The following is a 22104-nucleotide window of genomic DNA, read 5'->3' on the forward strand; positions in this document are numbered from 1 at the left end:
GCAGCGCGGTGAAGAAGAAGTCCCGGATGCAGGCTCCCAGTGCTGAGCTGTAGATGAGACAGACTTGACAATGTTAGATTACTCACTAGGGTAGATAGCTGTAGTGATGGAAATCATGGGTGGCAGAAGTAGTAGAGTTGCAGGTACCAAGGCAGGGAGTACTCGGTATCCCAATAGATACCTGAAAGAAAGCATAAGGGCCCCCGAGGAGGGGGTACCCAGGTTAGAGGTACTTGGCCCCGGAGGGCAGAGAGGACTTCCAGCGGCAGCAAGGAAGCAGCAGAGTAGCTTAGATTGGAGGCATACAATCCATTCACAATCCTTGCTAACTCAATCTGTTAGCAAACGAAGGGCAGGCTAAATACCCGGATGGCGTGACGTCACTCGAGGGGGACGCTTCCGAGGTTCCCGCCATGACGTGGATAAAGACGTGGGTGGCGGGCGCGCGGGCACCCTAGGAGGTCCTCAGGAGAAACATGGCGAACACCGTTGCCGTTGACGTTCCGGGGACGCCGGAGAGAGCGGCATGAAGACGCGGCAGCAGCCATCTTCCCAAGGCTTGAGGAGAGAGAAGGAAGAAAGGTGAGGCACAGAGGTCGAAGCCGTCTGAGACCGACGGATGCAACACACTTAACGCGCATAACTCTGAATTTTAAACTGGAGACTGCAGCACGTCGGCTTGTTTGCCACAAAACGTATTGCTGCTCCTGATGAGCAAGTTTATAGATCTCACCTTTCAGGGCTTACAGTACAGGGTGAGGGATCCAGGTCAACTGGGGGGCATATAGGATGAAGAACCTGAGAGGTCTGGAAGGACTGAGCAAACTGATGAGAGAAAAATTGAGAAATTAATTGAGAAAAACTGGGAATGTCCCTGATGCAAGCATGTTTAAAAATCCGCTTACATACGTACATTAAAGTCGACAAACTCCCAAGGAAGACACGCTAGCTGTGTTCGGGTAACCTCTTAAAATTAGGAGCATACTTAACCCGCAGTTGGTGAATTTAAAACATATGTGCACGGTTTAAAATTTCAGTGTATCTCCACTCATGTGCTGATACTTTCATTTATGGGCACGTGCGCTTATTGTAAAATCGACCTTATAGTATCTAATTGGTCTAAGCAGTATGTAAATATAGCATTTACATGTGTGCAAAACTGACAGCTTCTAGGTGAACAGAAGAGATAATTAAAATATTTTTTAAAATACCATGTCATAGTAATATACTAACATACTAGCAAAAAGGCCAAATTCGACCATCCATTCTGTTCAGTTGAGATTCTTCCACACAAATTCCCATCTTCAATCCATTACCAACTGCCCCACCTAATCTTGTTTTTTACCTGACCTCTTAACTTTTTTCCTACCACTGCCCTCCATATCCATCCGAAGCATGTTCAGAATCTGCCAAAGAACTGGCTTCTACCGCCTTGTCTAGTAGGCCACATCAGGCCTTGCCATCTTCCTCTGTGATTCTTATAAGATCAACACTAAATCCAACCCCCATGTCCCCTGCCATGTCATATTAGCACGTTTTTTAATAATCCACAAAGCTCCCAAAACTAGCGAAACCATTGTCCAAAACATCCAGTCTCCATATGATCATTGAAGTTTGGATTTTGACCCAGGTTGCTCCATGCAGGCTATCCCATTGACATCTCATACCATTTCTGTTGGTGCTTTCAGATTTGCAGTGCATTGGGGCAGTTTTTCACTCAGCAGTCTAGTGACAAAGAGAATCTACCAGGGTATTCCCATACTTTACCCCATTATTTCTGCGATTAGGTATACAGGGGAGAAAGTGTATAAATATTTGAAAATTCAGTGTGTATGCGTTCTTGCTCCTCTGATCCAAACATGTTTTCAGAAATTCTTCTCTGTGTGGGACAATTATCTGTCTGCTAGGTCTAGCTGGCAAAGTTCTTAGTTACTTCGTACTAGAACTCAAATAATTTCTCTATATAGGCTACTATGTCCTCACCGTATAATTATACAACCTTTAACCAACAGCTATGAGGAACTCCAAACTCTTTACAATAAATATAACAATTTGCTTTTTATAATATGGGAATTAGTATCAGAACATAATGTGCTCTCATATGTACAGTCGTCTGGCTCTTGCCTGCACAGGGCTGCAACCAGTTTCGTGTATAGAGCACTTTATGTAACTTCATTTACTGTTTCCCATAATTTTTTTTATCTTGCATATATGACCCTATTTTAAAAACCTTTTAAAGTGCACTCATTACCCAATTCGCCTATAAACCACATATCTGAACTTCTCACCATCACCCTCGTGTTCAAAATTTAATTGAAGAGTAATTTCTTCTTTGCTTTTTTCTTTTAGTGCTGTTGATGCTATCCGCCGCATTGCACACGCTATTCAACTCTCTTCTTTGCTTTTTCTTTTAATGTTGATAATGCCGCCCTCCGCGTTGCTCACGCTATTCGACTCTCAACATTGACAACGTTTCGGCGTCTATTGTCGCCTTCTTCAGGGGATTCAACCTATCAGAAAAAACACATTATCTTTCTGTTCATTACTTCGTACTACTTCACACTGGGTGGTTTGAAAAGCAATGGTTGAACATCTCACCATATAAGCAGCACATATTATTTTGGCGTTGTTTCATAGACTATATTGGTCTACGACTGGTCTGGAGATCAGGAATTGTTTGGTCAATTTGTAGACTGGTTAAATACCTGTGATTCCTCGCTACAATTTACCTATACCTTCGGGGAACAATGGTACCATTTTTGGACATCCAGATCTCCATAGAAGCAGCACAGTTTTTCTTTACAATTTACAAAAAACCCATGGATAGGAACATATTATTAAGTTACTCGAGTTGTCATCCTCAAAAATGAATTAACAGTATACCTTTTGGACAGTTCCTGAGGTTGAGGAGACTTTGCTCAACCACAGAAGAATTTAAAGACCGGTCCAAGGAGATGAGTCAGAGGTTTCTCCAAAGAGGTTTCCCAGTGAAAGTGGTGCGGCAAGCTTTAAAACGGGCAAGGTGGAACAATAGGGAGTTATTGTTAACTCCACAGAAAAATGTAAAAACTAAACTGTTAACTTGTGTTTTAACATTCTCTGAGGATATACAAGATGTGGTATTCAGCATTAAAAAAAAAAGGCATATTTTACAATTATATTCTGTTTTCAGAGATCAGCCATTGGTGGCATTTAAGCGAGGTAATAACATCAAGGATCGCGTAGTCTTTTTTTAAGCCAGTAGAGGACAAGATAAATGAGGAGATTGGTCATTACCCATGTAATTCTTTTTCCATGTGCGTTGTTGCTCATTTAAATGTTCATATACCAATAGCCAAGTTGAAAAATTATGTTCCCGTTACAAGAACTTCCTGCACAACTAGTATTCTTGTTTATGTGATCTGGTGTCCGTGTGAGTTATTATACGTGGGCAAAACCATGAGGAAATTGAAGACCCATCTCATTGAGCACAAAAGCTGTTGCAGTCTGGGAAGCTGCAGACCAGGAGTGGACCCTTGGGCCGAACTACCCCAATGATAGGGCAGGTCGGGAGGCGGAGCCACCGGCAGAGGTCTTCACCCGGGAACCAGGAACCCCCCAGGAGGAACCCGCAGGGTCCTAGAACCTTGGGACTTAGGAGAACAGTGAGAGTCTCTATATTAGAAGAAGGCCCGGGCAGAGAGTATGATAAGGTAGTCCAACAGGAATGCTGTAGTCCGTGGGCTAGTTGGGTCCGGCGTGTGCTGGAGCAGATACAGAGTCTATAGCGTGCTGTGGACTGGAGCAAGCTATGAGCAGGAATGGAGTCTGTAGCGTGCTATGAGCTGGAACAAGCTGTGAGCAGGAACGGAGTCTGTAGCGTGCTGAGAACTGGAACAGACTGTGAGCAGGATCGGAGTCTGTAGCGTGCTATGAGCTGAAGCAGGCTGTGAGCAGGTACGGAGTCTGTAGCGTGCTGAGAACTGGAACAGACTGTGAGCAGGATCGGAGTCTGTAGCGTGCCGTGGGATGAAGCGGCCTGCGAGCAGGAACGCAGACGAACCCAGGTCAGGCTGGCAGCAGGCAGGAGCGGAATCAGGCACGGGCAATGGTCGGTGGCTGGCGGCGAGCAGAAGCGGAATCAGGAACAGGCTGAGGTCAATGGCAGGCGGCAGGCAGAAGCGGAGTCAGGAACAGGCTGAGGTCAAAGGCAGGCGGCAGGCAGAAGCGGAGTCAGGAACCAGCAGAAGTCAAGTCAGGAACGAGGAACAAGCGAAGCGCAACTCAGAACTACTAACCAGTAGCGACCCTCGTTGCAAGGCAATGAGACGGTAACCGAACGCCGGTTAAATCAGGCTTGGGGCGTGGCGTCGTTAGCCCGGGCGGGGCCAGACTTCCGGCGGCTGTGCGTCCATAGTGCGCGTCGCGGCAGGGAGATGAGCTGGTAATGGCGGACGCCCTGGAGGGCCGGCAGAGCCGCGGGAGCGGCGTTTCCACCACTGTAGGTAAGCGCAGTGCAGAGCGGATAGGGGGGAAGCGGTGGAGACCGCAACAGTACCCCCCCCTTTACGGCCCCTCTTGAGAGGCCCGGGTTTACCTGGGTGGTCCCGGTGGAACTGGTGCAAGAGGTCCTTGTCCAGGATATTACGGCTGGGCTCCCAGGTGTTCTCTTCGTCACCACACCCCTCCCAGGCCAGTAGGTACTCCCATCTACGGTTGTGGAAGCGGATATCTAGGACCTCCCGCACTTGATACGTGGGATCGTCATCGATGGTCGTGGCCGAGGGATCCGGAGGTGTGTGATGGTACCGGGAGAGAACTACAGGCTTGAGCAGTGATGCGTGAAAGACATTGTGGACCCGGAAGGAAGATGGTAATCTTAGCCGATAGGACACCAGGCCCACTCGTTCAGCGATTCGGAATGGTCCGCAGAACTTCGGAGCGAATCTCCGAGAGGGAAGTCGGAGATGCAGATTCTTCGTGCTGAGCCAGACTCTATCCCCTGGCTGGAACGTGGGAGCCGGTCGACGATGGCGATCGGCTGTCTGTTTGGCCCTAGCGGCCGCGCGGAGTAGGTGTCTTCGCGTCTTGTGCCACAACGCCTGGAGCTGCTGGGCAGTTACCTGAACAGCAGGTGAGGCACTGGGAGCCTCCAGCGGCAGCGGAGGCTGTAACGGCTTTCCGTACACCAGATGGAATGGAGACTTGCCAGTAGCAGCATGGACCTGGTTGTTATATGCGAATTCAGCCCAGGGCAGGAGCTCAGACCAACTGTCTTGCCTCTCGTTAATGAAGGCCCTCTCGGTCTGTTCATTGCTTTGAGGATGGAAGGCTGTGGAAAAACTGAGCTTTACCTTAAAGCATCTGCAGAGCGCTTTCCAGTAGCGGGCTACAAACTGAGGGCCTCTGTCCGACACTATGTCCTGGGGAAGACCGTGGAGCCTGAAGACATGTTGGGCGAACAGATGGGCCAACTCGGGTGCAGAGGGAAGCTTCGGAAGAGGAACTAGATGGACCATTTTCGAAAAATGGTCAACCGTGACCCAGATGACCGTATGTCCATCAGACGGAGGTAGATCTACTACGAAGTCCGTAGCTATGTGGGTCCATGGCTCAGAGGGGACCGGAAGCGGGTGGAGGAGCCCTCAAGGGGAGCCGGGACTGGGCTTCTGGCGAGCACAGTTAGGGCAGGAGGCCACATAGGAAGCGACATCACGCCGGATGTTGGGCCACCAGTAATACCGGTTAACAAGTTCTAGGGTCCTTTCTCGTCCAGCGTGTCCTCCGATAAAGGAGTCGTGGGCCCAACGTAAGGCAGTCAGCCGGTCCCGGCGCGAGAGCACCATCCTGTCTTGAGAGAGGATAGTCATGGCAGACAGACGAACCTTAGCGGGATCCAAAATGAATTGAGGTGGCTCATGGTCCTCTTCAGCACAGGAGGTGCGGGACAGGGCATCTGCCCGGAGGTTCTTGGCCGCAGGGCGATACTGTAAAACAAAGTCGAACCGACTGAAAAACAAGGCCCAGCGGGCTTGGCGAGGGTTCAGTCGTTGAGCCTGAGTCAGGAATTCTAGATTTTTGTGATCCGTGTAAACGGTGGTTGTGTGCAAGGAGCCCTCGAGTCACTGTCTCCATTCTTCGAAGGCGAGTTTTATTGCTAGCAGCTCTTTGTCCCCGATGGAGTAATTGCTTTCAGCGGGCGAGAACTTCCTGGAGAAGTACGAGCAAGGAAGAAGTTGTCCAGAGTCGGAATGCTGGCTGAGGACCGCTCCCACTGCGATACTGGAGGCATCGACCTCCACGATGAATGGTCGTGAGGGGTCCGGGTGCCGGAGGCAGACGTCGGAGAGGAAGGCCTCCTTGAGATCAGAGAAGGCTGCAACCGCAGCATCAGGCCAGTGCTTAACATCGGCTCCTTTTCGGGTCAGGGCTGTGAGGGGAGCCACCCTGTGAAAGTACCGTGGGATAAAATGTCTATAAAAGTTCGCAAAGCCCAAAAACCGTTGGAGGGCTTTAAGACCTGTGGGCCGGGGCCATTTCGTAATGGCCGCTACTTTCTCTGGGTCCATACAGAAGCCGGTAGCGGAGATAATATAGCCCAGGAAAGGCAGAGACTCGGCCTCGAAGACACATTTCTCCAATTTGGCGTATAGACGGTTAGCTCGGAGAGCCTGGAGGACCTGGCGGACATGCTGGCGGTGAGAGTCCATATCTTTAGAGTATATGAGTACGTCGTCTAGATAGACTATCACGTGGGAATGGAGCATCTCTCGAAGCACCTCGTTCATGAGGTGCTGGAAGACGGCGGGGGCATTACAAAGCCCGAAGGGCATCACGAGGTATTCGTAATGCCCGTCTCTGGTGTTGAATGCCGTCTTCCATTCGTCCCCTGGACGTATGCGGACGAGGTTGTAGGCTCCTCTAAGGTCCAACTTCGTAAAGATACGAGCCCCTTGAAGACGATCCAGTAGTTCCGGGATAAGCGGGAGTGGGTACCGGTCTCGCTTGGTGATGGCGTTGAGGCCGCAGTAATCAATACACGGCCGAAGCGAGCCATCCTTCTTGGCCACGAAAAAGAATCCGGCGCCTGCCGGCGAACGGGATGGATGGATGAACCCCTTGGCAAGGTTCTCGGAGATGTACTGGGACATTGCCTTGGTCTCGGGCAATGATAGAGGATACACACGGCCACGGGGTGGTGTGGTACCTGGAATCAGGTCAATGGGACAGTCAAACGGCCTGTGTTCAGGAAGGATCTCCACCATCTCCTTGGAGAAGACATCTTGGAAATTCTGGTAGGCCTCAGGCAGAAGGTGCGAGGAACAGAGATGTAGAGACTGAGGAGGACGTGGGAGGTGTAGGCACCGTTCAAAGCAGGCAGAACCCCAGCTGACTAATTGGAAATCATCCCATCTAATGACAGGAGAGTGCAGATGAAGCCACGGAAGTCCCAACACCAGCGGATGCACTGCTCGTTCCAGGACAAGTAAAGAGATTTCCTCGGAGTGAAATAGGCCTGTCTGCAAAGTCACTGGTTTCGTGGAACGAGAGATAATCCCAGGAAGCAAAGTCCCTCGGATCGAGGAGATCCGTAGAGGAGGAACCTTGGGTACGGTAGGCAGGGCAAGTTGCGTCACCAGCTCGGCCACAATAAAGTTCCCCTCGGCTCCAGAATCGACGAAGGCCCGAACCTGGATTTCCCCACCGGGGTATTTGAGGGTTACAGGAAGTGTGCAGAGAGGAGCTGATCCGGTAGCGCCTAGGTGTAGCTCCTCGGTATAACCTAGGCACGAGCGTTTCCCAGACGCTCAGTGCAGGATGACAGGTAATGTCCTTTGCCCCCACAATATAGGCAGAGGCCCAGGGAGCGCCGTCGGCTCCTCTCTTCCGGAGTAAGTGGTGACCTGCCCAGTTGCATGGGTTCGGATGCAGGGGTAGAAGCAGAAGAAGCCCTCAGCGGGGGTGACCTAGAGGAGGCAGGCAGGCGATGCAGACTTCTGCTAGACGAACAGTTCTCTCTGTCCCGCTGCTGAAGATGGCGGTCTACTTTACCCGCAATGTCCATTAAGTCGTTCAAATCATCAGGGATCTCCCTTCCTGCCAGTTCATCTTTGATTCGACCAGACAAGCCCTCGAGAAAGATTCCCTTTAGGCAATCGTCCTGCCATGCCAGCTCCATGGCCAGGGTTCGAAAGTTAATAATATATTCTGCTACCGGGCGCGTGCCCTGTCGGAGGTGCAGGAGCTCCGAGGCCGCCGTGGACTGACGCGCAGGATCATCGAAGGCTAGCCGGAACTGAAGAAGGAAATCCTGGAGATTCTGTAGCAGAGGATCGGAGCGTTCCCACAAAGGTGAAGCCCAGTCTAGGGCCTTGCCATCCAATAAAGAAAAGATATAGGCTACCTTGGCTGCCTCAGAAGGAAACTGGGACGGTAGCAGGGTGAACCGTACTTGACACTGGTTCAGGAATCCACGGCATGTTTTACTGTCCCCGGTGTACCTGCTGGGAGCGGGCAGCTGGGTATTAGGAACAGATGCCGGTGCAGGAGGCCCTTGACGAGTGGAAGCCTCTAAACGAGAGACCAAATGGTCCACAGTGGCAGCAAGAGTATCGATGCAATGTTGCTGTTGTTGAAGGCGTTGCGCCATCCCAGGGATAGCCTGTAGACTAGGGGACTCCGCCGAGTCCATGGCCTTGCAAACTGTTGCAGTCTGGGAAGCTGCAGACCAGGAGTGGACCCTTGGGCCGAACTACCCCAATGATAGGGCAGGTCGGGAGGCGGAGCCACAGGCAGAGGTCTTCACCCGGGAACCAGGAACCCCCCAGGAGGAGCCCTTGGGGTCCTAGAACCTTGGGACTTAGGAGAACAGTGAGAGTCTCTATAGTAGAAGAAGGCCCGGGCAGAGAGTATGATAAGGTAGTCCAATAGGAATGCTGTAGTCCGTGGGCTAGTTGGGTCCGGCGTGTGCTGGAGCAGATACAGAGTCTATAGCGTGCTGTGGACTGGAGCAAGCTCTGAGCAGGAATGGAGTCTGTAGCGTGCTATGAGCTGGAACAAGCTGTGAGCAGGAACGGGGTCTGTAGCGTGCTGAGAACTGGAACAGACTGTGAGCAGGATCGGAGTCTGTAGCATGCTATGAGCTGAAGCAGGCTGTGAGCAGGAACGGAGTCTGTAGCGTGCTATGAGCTGAAGCAAGTTGTGAGCAGGAACGGACTCTGTAGCGTGCTGGGAACTGGAACAGACTGTGAGCAGGATCGGAGTCTGTAGAGTGCCGTGGGATGAAGCGGCCTGTGAGCAGGAACGCAGACGAACCCAGGTCAGGCTGGCAGCAGGCAGGAGCGGAATCAGGCACGGGCAATGATCGGTGGCTGGCGGCGAGCAGAAGCGGAATCAGCAACAGGCTGAGGTCAATGGCAGGCGGCAGGCAGAAGCGGAGTCAGGAACAGGCTGAGGTCAAAGGCAGGCGGCAGGCAGAAGCGGAGTCAGGAACCAGCAGAAGTCAAGTCAGGAACGAGGAACAAGAGAAGCGCAACTCAGAACTACTAACCAGTAGCGACCCTCGTTGCAAGGCAATGAGACGGTAACCGAATGCCGGTTAAATCAGGCTTGGGGCGTGGCGTCGTTAGCCCGGGCGGGGCCAGACTTCCGGCGGCTGTGCGTCCATAGTGCGCGTCGCGGCAGGGAGATGAGCTGGTAATGGCGGACGCCCTGGAGGGCCGGCAGAGCCGCGGGAGCGGCATTTCCACCACTGTAGGTAAGCGCAGTGCAGAGCGGATAGGGGGGAAGCGGTGGAGACCGCAACAAAAGCACTTTGAAATGCGTGAAAATGGAGGCACCTCTTGTACAACATTGTGTAGAGAAGGGTCATCTGTTTGAAAACTTAAAATGTACGGTGCTAGAGGTTCTTAAGGAAGACGTACGAGGAGGCAACCTAAACCAAAGGTTGCTACAAAAAGAGCAAAGGTGGATCTTTAAATTGCAGTCAGTACACCCTGAAGGTCTCAACAAAGAGGTTGATTGGTCGAGATACATGCGTTAAAGAGGCTGATTGGTGCAAGTTAGAGGAGGTTGAACCATTTAAAAACGGAAACTTCCGTTGTATGGAATCTGAGCGAGACGCGCCATTTTTCGAAGGTGTGCTGCAGGGTAGAGCCGGATATGGCCGAAGAAAATCAGTAAGTCCCACGGTGAAAATGGTCAGGTTTGGAAGCAAAGAAAAGTATTTTAAATGCGAAGTAGTGAACAGAAAGATAATGTGGTTTTTTCTGATAGGTTGAATCCCCTGAAGAAGGTGACAATAGACGCCGAAACATTGTCAGTGTTGGGAGTCGAATAGTGTGAACAGTGCGGAGGGCGCCATTATCAGTATTAATCGGCCCTAAAGCCTCTTCAACTCTTGCAGAATGCTGCAGCCAGGGTATTAACCGGCAAAAAAACAAACCGACCACATATCCCCAGTGCTGAGAATGCTCCACTGGCTCCCAGTTGAACAACGAATCATGTTCAAGACATTAATGATCCTACACAATGCCATCTACAGAACAGAGAACAACGCCCTTGATAACATGATCCAGCTACACAATCCACTACGAACAACAAGAACAACCAGCAAACCACATCTAACAATACCCCCTCTCCCTTCAGCTAAGCTCTCTAACACGAGGAACAGAGCCTTCTCCATTGCTGGTCCGACAGCATGGAATTCCCTACCAGACTACCTAATCATGATCAATGACTCCAAATCATTCAAAAAGGAGCTCAAGACCTGGCTCTTCAGGCAATCTTTCACATCTAGTGACGACTAAGCTGCCCGCCCACATTCCGAAGACAAATGCAAGTAGTGCTCCCACACTCGCTAATTCCCCGTCTATACACCGTACTTCCCAATCAATCCCAGTTGGTACAACGCCTGTTACCTGTTGATGTTTTCTACTATGTTTATTTTATATTATGCTTCTCTCTCCCTTTTCTCGTTGAATTACACAGAAATATGTTATGTATTAATGTTACCTACTCTTGTTTACTCCTGTAATATGTTGTTTGAAATGTAAACTGGAGTGAAGGCAGACTGCTATACCCCGGTATATAAACTCTTCTAAATAAAGCAAAGAAGTGAGTTGAATAGCGTGTGCAATGCGGTGGATAGCATCAATAGCACTAAAAGAGAAAAGCAAAGAAGAAATTACTCTTCGATTAAATTTTGAACACGAGGGTGATGGCGAGAAGTTCAGATATGTGGTTTATAGGTGAATTGGGTAATGAGTGCACTTTAAAAGGTTTTTAAAATAGGGTCATATATGCAAGATAAAAAAAATTATGGGAAACAGTAAATGAAGTTACACCAAGTGCTATATACACGAAACTGGTTGCAGCCCTGTGCGGGCAAGAGCTAAACGACTGTACATATGAGAGCACATTATATTCTGATACTAATTCCCATATTATAAAAAGCAAACAGAGCCCTTTCACTTGCTGGCCCCACCCTCTGGAATTCCTTGCCCCCCAACCTACGCACTGAAACCTCCACACCGAAATTAAAAAAAACCCTCAAAACATGGCTCTTCCTACAAGCCTACCTATCGCTTTCCTCGCATGCTAAATCTTCCCCCTCTGCTACTTACTGTTAAAAAAAAACCCAAAAAACCCCCCACAATCGTCAGGCTTCCCATTCTTCCCTAATCTTCCATCCCAAAATCAGAATCGTAACCGCATCGAACTTAGTATTTGAACCTTGTACATAACCTCTCCTCCAGTAATTTTATCCCCCTCTCCTAACCTAAGTTACCCCCAGTTGAATTTATCAGCTAAATTATTTGATTTTTGTTATTATCTTGTTGACCGTTCCATCTGTTCTTTGTAAAGGCCATGCCTATTTTATTTTGGTTATAAGTTATATGTAAACCGATGCGATGTGCAAACGGTTGTCGGTATATAAAACCATTAAAATAAAAAATAAATAAATAAAAATAAAAATTGTTATATTTATTGTAAAGAGTTTGGAGTTCCTCATAGGTGTTGGTTAAAAGTTCTTAGTTAGCCATCTTTTTAGATCCTTTTGAAGACTCTCCTCATTATGACTTATAGTGAGAACTTCAGTAGCATTATGTGATGCAAGGCTTCCTTTAAACAAAGAGCAATATATTTTCCAGAGTGAGTTTAGGTTGAAAGATTAGATGGTCCTGGAGTCTGACCTTCTTTTTGTGGTGCCAGGATAAATGTTTTGTTAGTTTTGTTTTCTATTTATTATTGTTTCTTTTCTTTTCAGTTATTTTGTTTTGGTGTGTCCTAAAATGAAAAAAAAAAACCAGAAATGGAAATTTATTGGGGTGGGGTTATGTCATTTCGGATGGCAAATGAAACAAGATGTGTCAAAATATTTCTTTGTTGTTTCCACACCATTTTAGAATGAGAGCACATCCCTGTTGCCTAACAAATTCTATATGACCCCTGCAGTACTTTAGAGAATCTGTGTTCTTCTCATTTTCAGATTGTTCCCTCAGAACAATGACATTGTGAATTTTGCTTCATGGTTTGGGTTTTCATTCCCCAACATGATTTTGATGCTGTTCCTCGCCTGGTTCTGGCTCCAGTATTCCTTCATGGGATTCAAGTAAGTTCTGGACCAATGACTTTAGAGGTAGCCTATGTCCATCGACATCACATAGACATGCCTCAGTTCATGCAAGTTAAGATTACATCCTGAAAACATGAGCAATGGGCAATAAGCCATAATCCATTGTGAAATGTCAATTAGAAATCCTCAATTCTTATCCATGACGATTCAGTCATGATTGTAGTAATGACCTTCCAACCTGTCCTGGGTTGAATGTTTCCTGCATCTTCCGTCAGAAGAATGTCAGGCATCAGTGAGGTAAGATGTGGTTTGAGAATGAAATGAATTCACTAAGCTTGGAGAACTGGATCTTGGATGTTGGATTTTGGGTTTTCCTAACTAGGCGTCATTTCTTAGAGCTAGGGGCGTCCTGTTTCCAGGCTCAGAAGTTCACTCAATTTTAATCTTGAAGCAGTAATTGTATATTTAATTCTGCTGTAAGACCACTCTTTTCTAATGTTGTAGTTTATTTTTGAATTGCTAATTCATGAAGAGAGATGGTTTCTTATTTTGAATAGAAATCTGAATAATTTTTAGGTTTGTCCCTTTAAAAAAAAAAATAATAATGTAAAAATACTCTTCTAGCTCAGTGTATTTCAGTTGAGAGGTTAAGCTGTGTCCCTAATTTCTCTCAAAAATGCCCTTCATGATAGCTTACAAATGTTGGCAATGCTGGGAGTACAAATTAGCAGATGTAATTGTGTGCGTGAGGTAGTTTCAGTGGGATAATTTTCAAAGCAACGTTACACGCACAAGTTCCCTTGAAAAATTGGTGTTAAGTTACATAGCGAATTTGCTGTCAATTTTATGTGAGGCTGCTACAGAATTGCCTCCTTCTAATCTTACTTTATTTATTTAATTCTTTTATATACCGACCTTCATGATACGGATCATATCAGATTGGTTTACAAGGAACCTAGGGGATTAACATACATTACCAACTGATTAACAAGATGACTTTAACTGGGAGCAACGTTACATTTAACAAGGTGTAGCAAACTTGGAATCCGGAAAGGATACAAGGAAGAGGGAGGGAGAGAATAACCAATGGGTAAATAGCAGTTAGATACATGTCTAGCGAGGAACGTTAAATTGAAAGGCTCCTAAATTCGGATCGATTAAAGGAAAGCTTGGCGGAAAAGCCACGTTTTGAGTTTTTTCCGAAACGTTTGTGAGCAGGGTTCAAGTCTGAGGTCCGGAGGGATAGAATTCCAAAGGGTAGATCCTGCTATCGAGAATGCTCGTTCTTTGGTGGCTGTGTAGCGCGATGCTTTAGTTGAGGGAACATGTAGTGATCCTTTGTACAGATCTCTGATCGGTCTGGTGGAGGTGTGGAGACTGAGTGGGATCTGGAGGTCAAGCTGGAGTTGTTTGTGAATAAATTTGTGGATTATGATGAGGGATTTTTATAAAATTCTATGGTTTATTAGAAGGCAACGTAGGTTCTGGAGAATGGGCGTAATGTGGTCCCCACGATTGGTGTTAGTCAAGACTCTAGCTGCCTCGTTCTGGAGCATCTGTAGTGATTTGTGGTAGAGCGGGAGAGCCCTGGGAGAAGTGAGTTACAATAGTCTATCTTAGCAAAGAGCGTGGTTTGGAGGACTGTCCTGAAATCGTGTGAGTAGAGGAGGGGTTTAAGCCTTTTTAGGACTTGAAGTTTGTAAAAGCAGTCTTTAGTTATGTTGTTAATGGTTTTCTTTAGGTTCAGAAGGTTATCAAGAATCACTCCAAGGTCTCTTACTTGTGTGATTTGAGAGGTGGGGGGGAGCTGAAGTGAAGAAGAGGAGAGTTCCGAGGAGATGATAAGCATCTATTCATGTTCTCTCACTCCTATCAGTCCAACCTTTGCCCTTCCCCTTAGCCCCCCCCCCCCACTCTTCCGTTTTCCTCCCTTCCCACTCCCCTCCCCTGTATTATTTCTCTATTGTTCTATTGTTTTATCTATTTATCATTTTTACTGTTTTATTGTTATATTGTAACTTTCCTCCTTTGAGTTTTTTGTAAACCGGCATGATGTGTTTCACGAATGTCGGTAAATAAAAGTTAATAAATAAATAAAATAAAATAAATAAATTTCCGTCTTGGCAGCATTAAGGACTAGGTTCAAGCTGTTAAGGAGGTGGTTGATAGATTGGATGCAGTTCTCCCAGAATATGAGTGTTTTTGAGAGGGATTCTTTTATGGGGATAAGAATCTGTACGTCGTCTGTGTAGAGATAATGAGTTAATTTTAGGTTTGTTAGTAATTGACAGAGGGGCAGGAGGTAGATGTTGAAGAGGGTGGGGGATAAGGAGGATCCTTGGGGAACTCCTAGCGATGAATTGAAGCTGGGTGATTATTGTTGATTTTGACCTTGAAACTTCTATTGTTTAGGAAGGAATCGAACCACCTGTGTACTGATCCTGTAATTCTGATGTCAGAGAGGCGGTTCAACAGAATGGAGTGGTTCACTGTATCGAAAGCCGCTGAGATGTCAAGTAGAACTAAAAGGAATGACTGCCCTTTGTCCAGGCCCATGATGATGTGATCCGAGGAGGAGGGTTTCCGTGCTATAGGATTTGCGGAAACCATATTGCGATGAATGGAGAATTTTGTGTTCTTCTAGGTAGTCCGAAAGTTGAATGTTGACCAGTTTCTCTGTGATTCTAGCAATAAAAGGGAGGTTGGAAATAGGGTGGTAGTTGGAGAGATCCTGTGTGTCAAGGTTGGGTTTCTTCAGAAGAGGTTTGAGAGAGGTGGATTTTAGTGCGTTGGGGTAAATTCCGTGGGATAAAGAGCAGTTTATGATGTCTGCTAGGGGTCTAGCAATGACGTCTGGAATACGTAGCAGAAGTTTTGTGGGTAAGTGATCTGACGGGTGGCTGGATGGTTTCAGTCTCTTTAGGAGGGATTCGATCTCCTTGGAAGATGTGGGTTCGAAGGAATCAAGGCTGGTTCCGTAGAAGGTGGGAATGGTGGGAGTAGGCAAGGATGGGGTTGTGATGGGGGGCAGCAGAGCTAGAGTATTTGAAATTTTTTTCTGGAAGAAAAGAGCGAGTTCTTCAGCTTTGATTTGTGCTTGTTCATCTGGGATAGCCGGGGCGGAGGTTTTCGTGAGTTGGGAAACAGGAGAAAAGAGCCTTGGCATCAAATTGGAGGTCATGGATTCTGCTGGCGAAGAAGTCTCTTTTTGTCCATAGTATGAGGTTCCTGTAGCAGTGAAGGGAGCTTCTATAGTCTGATACGTTAGTAGTGCTGGATGTCTTACGCCATTTGTGTTCCTTATGTCTAAGGTCCTGTTTCATTTTTTTAAGTTCTGGAGTATACCAGGGTTGTTTTCCTTTTTGATCTGGATTGATTGTTTTGATTGCTGGAGGGCATAGCTTATTGGCTATTCCTTCTGTAATGTTGTGCCAAGTTTGAATGGCTATGTTGGGATTAGTTATATCCAGGTTAGTGAGTTGTTTGGAAAGGTGTTCACTAAGGTTGTCGGAGATGCATGGCTTCCTGAAGTGTATAGTAGCGTGTTAATCTTTAACTGCCATATCTGGTTACAGCTTTTCCCAGGGTTCTGCTGCTCAAAATCTGTCAGAAAAGTGCCCCAGTGTGTGTTTTTTTATTTCCTGCTCTCTGTCATATCCATATTAGTGAAAGACATAAGCCTGATATTCAGGGTTAAGCGGACTCCCACTTTTCATGAAGTTAGTATGTCAACTCCCAAAAGCTAGTCATGAAGAGGTCAATATATAGTAAGCCAGCCAGCAGCAAAGTTATCTGGATAACTTTGGCAAATAATCAGTGGGATGAATCTCTCACTGAATTTCTCACTGAATATACTTGGCTAAAATTACCTGGATAAAGTTATCCGGGCTCTTGCTGGTTTCAGTATTAAATACCAGTATGGCAGAAAGCTGTACCGGCATTTTATATGCATTTATTTACTTCACTGGCCTTCTGCTTGTTCCTTTCACTAAGCTCTGGGTGAAAGGAACTGGCCTTCTGATTGGTCCTTTCACTGACAGCTCAGTAAAAGGGACCAATCAGAAGGCCAGTGAAATGAATACATGCATATTAAATGCTGTAGGGCTCTCTACTGTACTAGCACTTAATACTGAAGATGGTGGAAGAAGGATAAAATCTCTCCTTCTCCTGCTAGCTTAGCTGTACACTGTTAGGGGTTGGGGAATGGGGTAGGGAGGTTCAGATTGGGAGTGAAATTGTGGGGAGGGATCAGGGCTGCTTCGCCAGTACATTAACACTTATTGGGGGATCATGGCTTCTCGGATAGTACATTAAAGCTCATCAGGGGGATTGGGGCTGCTTGGACTGTACATTAAAATTTATTGGGATCAGGAGGCAGCAGGGCAGGCTGTGGCCACACAACTGCTTGTGGGTTGTATTTTGGGTTGGGTTTTTTTTTTTTTGCAGGGAGGCAGTTCTCTGGCTAACTTTAGGACTGCTTTTTGCTGATCAGAGTTATTACCTGGCTAGCGTTGAAATTCAGAGCTAGGTGGGTAAATTTAAACCACATCCCAGGATGCCCACATGTGCCCTTTTTTTTATCCAGCTAAGTTTTAGCCGTGTAATGACTTATACAGCTAAATCATAACCGTTCAGCTTAGAGGGATATTCAAAACACAGTTTGTCCGGCTACATCTTGAACTTAGCCGGACAAGCCCTTTGAATATTGACTTCAATTGTCTTATATTAAGGCCAATATAAAGGATTCACCTTGTATTATTTTTTTTGTTTAGTTACCTTTTATTTCTGTGTGCAAAGTTAGAAAACAGAACATTTCCTCCAGGTATCTTATCTCATGGACATCATGTAACCATGGAAGCCTGTTAGAACTCTCCAGTGAATTGGGAAATCATTGGCTGCAGTTATGGGAAATTATCTGGTGGGCAGAGCCTGCTACATGGAGGGTAGTGGTGTGTGGGAAGGGTGCTATCTCTTTAATGTTACTTTTGCATGATTCACATCTGTGCCATTTTTTCTTCCTTTAGCTTACAGGTACTGAACTTTGGAGGTAAGAAGACAGAAAAAGAGAAGGCCGCATACAATGTGATTAAGGAGGAACACCGGAAGCTGGGGCCTATCTCCTTTGCGGAGTTCAATGTATTAACTCTCTTTACCCTACTGATTATCCTGTGGCTTACAAGAGAACCGGGCTTCGTCAGTGGCTGGGCCTCATTTCTCTTTAATAAAGAAGTTGAGTGAGTTCTGCTTTCCATTCAGCAACTTGATCACAGTTTCAGATAAATTACTGTGCTAATCCAGTCATGACCTCTTAGCACCTGCAGCTAAAAGATACAGATTTCCAGAGACAAATGTTTAAGGTTGCATACACGCTAATTTTTTCTCATCATTTTTATAGTAATTGCACATTGCATTGAGATTTTACTTGTCATATATAAGCTTCATTATTTGGAGAATCATAGGTAGGGTCTCTGTTTACAACTGTATGCACATTGGGGTAGATTTTCAAAGGGGTACGCTTGGAGGGGCGTGCCGGGAGTGACGCACCTTCGGGGGCGTGTCGCGAGTGACGTGGCGTTTCGGGGGCGGCGCCGTGGGCGTGGTTTCGGCCTGGGGGCGTTCAGGGGGCGTGGCCGCGGCCTCCAGACCAGCCCCCGGACCGGAACATGGAGCGCGGCAGCTGGCCCGGCGCACGCAAAGTTACGCCTGCTTCCAGCAGGCGTAACTTTGCCAACAAAGGTGGGGGGGGTTTTAGATAGGGCCGGGGGGGGTGGGTTAGGTAAAAGAAGGGAAGGTGCGGGGGGGTGGAAGGAAAGTTCCCTCCGAGGCCGCTCCGATTTCAGAGCGGCCTCGGAGGGAATGGAGGCAGGCTGCGCGGCTTGACGCACACAGGCTGCCGATTTTGGGCAGCCTTGCGCGCGCCGACCCCGGATTTTAATGGATACGTGCGGCTACGCGTGTATCTATTAAAATCCCGCGTACTCTTGTTCGCGCCTGGTGCACGAACAAAAGTATGCGTGTGCGCAGATTTATAAAATCTGCCCCAATCGGTGCTACTAATGGCTAAGGACTGATAACCAAGATGGTGACATCTAAAGAGGTCTCATATGTCCTCTTGGATCATAGGTGTTAAAACCAGTAGAGAAGAGAGGTAGGTACCAAAAACCTCATAATAAATTACTTTATCCCAGGACAAGCAGGCTGCTAGTCCTCACATATGGGTGACATCGGTAATGGAGCCCTATATGGAAAAACTTCTGTCAAAGTTTCTATGAAACTTTTGACTGGCACCCAGAGTGCCTACTGAGCATGCCCAGCATGCCATGATATTCTCTGCCACAGGGGTCTCCCTTCAGTCTTCTTTTTTCTGCGGAGCCGTTAGCCTCGCGGTTAAATTGGAGTCCTGTGGTGATTTTTCACTACACTTTAAAACTTTTTGGAAAAAGTTAGAAAAACTTCCTACCGCAAGGGTCTCCCTTCCTTACCATTGCGGTAAGTTTTTCTTCTTCATTTTCGTCGGTTCCATACCGTTTTTCCAAGCCATAGTCGTCGACGGCTGTCCGACTAAAATGGCCTCGGGTTTTAAGAAATGCCCGAATTATACCAGAAATATGTCCATAACGGACCTGCACCAGGAATGTGTGCTCTGCCTCGGTGAAAAACACGACGTCAGGTCCTGTAATTTGTGCGCCAAGATGACATCGAAGGGACGTCGGCTCTGGATGAAGAAGATGGAGCACCTTTTCAAAATTCAGTTGCTCCCAACAGCATCAACGTCCGCCCAGTCGTCTCCCTCTGGGTCGATACGTCAGGTAATCCTTAAAAAAAAAGATGACTTCCAGGTGAGGCCGGAGATGCTTCTACTCCCTCCCCCTCGCCATCGTCGAAGGCGTCCACATCGGGCAGTGAGAAGTCGAAAGAAAAGCATCGACATCGACGCCCGCACACCATCGAACCGGTGCCCACCACGTCATCGACGGAATCGGCCTCCTCCGCTAAGAAACCTCGGCTGAGCGCGGAGTCTCCGAGGCCTACGATTCCAGGGCGACCCCACCGATACCGGTGCAGGGTACCGTATCTCCTCAGGGCTCTGAGGAGGTACCGGCATCGCCATCACCGCCTCCCCCCATAGCTGCTCTGATTCCAGCAGCTATGTGGGCGGAACTTGATGGATATATCCGTCAAGCTGTTCGACAAGCACTCCTCGACACGATGCCATTACAGCCATCGGCACTGACTTTGCCATCGACACCAGCTCCGGTGCCATCGGAGCTGTTACCGTCGATGCCGATGTCACCATCGATTCCGCCACCGATGCCATTGGTACCGCTCCCGATTCCGGCGACGATTCCATCAATGACTCCGTCGATGCCAGCCTCAGAGGTATCTCTTTTCCAACCTGTGATGCAGAAACTGGATACTTTAATCGATGCCATGTCCAGGAAGCCGCAAGACATCGACGAAGAGCCCATTCCAGGACCTTCAGGAGTTCCTAGGCCTCACCAGCCACAGTCTCCTCTATTCCCAACAATTCCAAAGGTTCCACCATCGATACCTGCTAGGCCACCGCCAGTGTTGCACCCAAGGGATACAGGTACAGATACTGACACAGATATCTCTTCAGAGGAAGATATGCTTTCTGAACCATCACCTCCCGAGGACCGTAGAAAGTCTCCTCCGGAAGACTTATCATTTTCCAACTTTGTAAAGGACATGGCGGAGACTATCCCTTTCCAACTACAGTCTGAGATAGATTCCAAACAAAAAACACTGGAGGTTCTACAATTCGTAGATCCTCCAAAGGAGATTTTGGCTGTGCCAGTGCATGAGTACTACAGGAACTCATGTACTGAATGTGGGAACATCCTGGATCACTTGCATCGGTCAACAAAACATCAGATGCGACGTACCTGGTTCAACCAATTCCTGGATTCCAAAAGGCTCAGCCACCTCACCAATCGGTGGAGGTTGAGTCCGCTCAGAAAAAAGCTAAAAGAGTGAAAACTCACTCCTCCACGCCACCAGGAAAGGATAATAGATTCCTTGATAATTTAGGACGTAAGGTATTTCAAGGATCTATGTTGGTATCTCAAATTGCTGCTTATTAACTCTTTATCAACCAGTACCAACGTAATCTCTGGAAGCAGGTCCAGGAGCTTACCCAGACACTTCCTGATCAGAACCAGGAAGCCTTTTTTCAACTGGTGTATAAGGGCCTAGAAGCAGGCAAGCATGAGGTTAGGGCAACTTATGACAGTTTTGAAATGGCATCTCGTCTGTCAGCTTCAGGTATTACAGCTCGTCGATGGGCCTGGCTTAAGGCATCAGATCTGAGGCCAGAGGTACAAGAGAGACTGGCCGACCTTCCTTGTCTTGGAGACAATCTTTTTGGAGACAAGGTAAAAGAAGCAGTCGCCACAATAAAGAGCATTAAAAGCAGCTCTCCTTAATACCTCAGGAGTCTCAACCTCCTTCCAGGAGACTTCCCAGACGGGATACAAGGCGTCCATATTACCGCCAACGATGCTACTATCCTCCAAAAAGCCGTGCAAGACCATCTCGCCCAGCTCAGCGTCCCCAGTCTAGACAAAGGCCTTCCAGGCCTCAAACCCCTCCTCAGACCGCATCAACATCGGGGTTTTGAATATGTTCAATTGCTTTTGTTCAATATGTGGATTGTTTAATGTAAAGCCGCACATTACCTGTTCAGTACTATATCTATTGTTTAATGTAACGCCTTACGGCGAAAGTTTTGTTCTTTGGAAGCCGTCTTGATTTGATTTGTATATCGAGAAAGTCGGTATATAAAAACCCTAAATAAATAAATAAATAAATATACTCAGAGAGCAGAAGCCCATCCGTCAGTCCACTCCCACACCTACCAGTAGGAGGTCGCATAGCCTTTTTTCATCACGCCTGGACCTCCATAACAACAGACCAATGGGTACTTTCAATTGCAGCTCACGGAAACCGATTGGATTTTCTCACTGTACCAAAAGACACTCCACCAATCTCCTCTTGGACAGTGAACCACCACTCCAAACTTCTAAAAACAGAATTATCCACCTTTCTGAGAGCCAGGGCCATAGAACCAGTTCCCGGGCCTCAGCAGGGCAGAGGATTCTACTCCCGCTATTTCCTCATTCCAAAGAAAACAGGAGGCCTACGTCCTATCCTAGACCTCAGAAATCTCAACAAATTTCTCAAAAAAAAAAAAATTCCGGATGGTATCATTAGGCACCATGCTACCTCTTCTTCAAAAAGGGGATTGGCTCTGCTCTCTAGATCTTCAAGACGTCTACGCTCACATTCCCATCTTTCCTCCTCATCGCCAATACTTGCGATTTCTGGTCGAAGGACAACATTTTCAATACCGAGGGCTCCCATTCGGCCTAGCCTCAGCACCTCGAGTATTCACAAAGTGTCTGGCGGTGGCACACCTCCACAAACAAAAGGTGCATGTATTCCCTTATCTAGACGATTGGCTCATCAGGAGTCAGACGAAAGAAGGAGCTCTCAATTCCCTCAAGCTCACAGTCAACTTGCTTCAC

At 47.4% G+C, this 22104-nt stretch overlaps 1 protein-coding gene across 3 annotated transcripts in view; it reads left to right on the top strand.

Annotated features, from left to right (window-relative positions):
- LOC115096998 (solute carrier family 13 member 5-like) overlaps positions 1 to 22104 on the top strand; it is a 227180-nt gene that overhangs the window by 148919 nt on the left and 56157 nt on the right. For 2 of the 3 annotated variants that reach the window (XM_029612371.1, XM_029612372.1), the window contains exons 7-8: positions 12470 to 12592; positions 17581 to 17790. In XM_029612371.1, the coding sequence (XP_029468231.1) occupies positions 12470 to 12592; positions 17581 to 17790 (333 nt within the window). The remainder of the gene's footprint in view (positions 1 to 12469; positions 12593 to 17580; positions 17791 to 22104) is intronic. The other variant, XM_029612373.1, reaches the window with a different exon arrangement.

Source organism: Rhinatrema bivittatum, chromosome 8, assembly GCF_901001135.1.
Source record: "Rhinatrema bivittatum chromosome 8, aRhiBiv1.1, whole genome shotgun sequence".
Taxonomy (NCBI): domain Eukaryota; kingdom Metazoa; phylum Chordata; class Amphibia; order Gymnophiona; family Rhinatrematidae; genus Rhinatrema; species Rhinatrema bivittatum.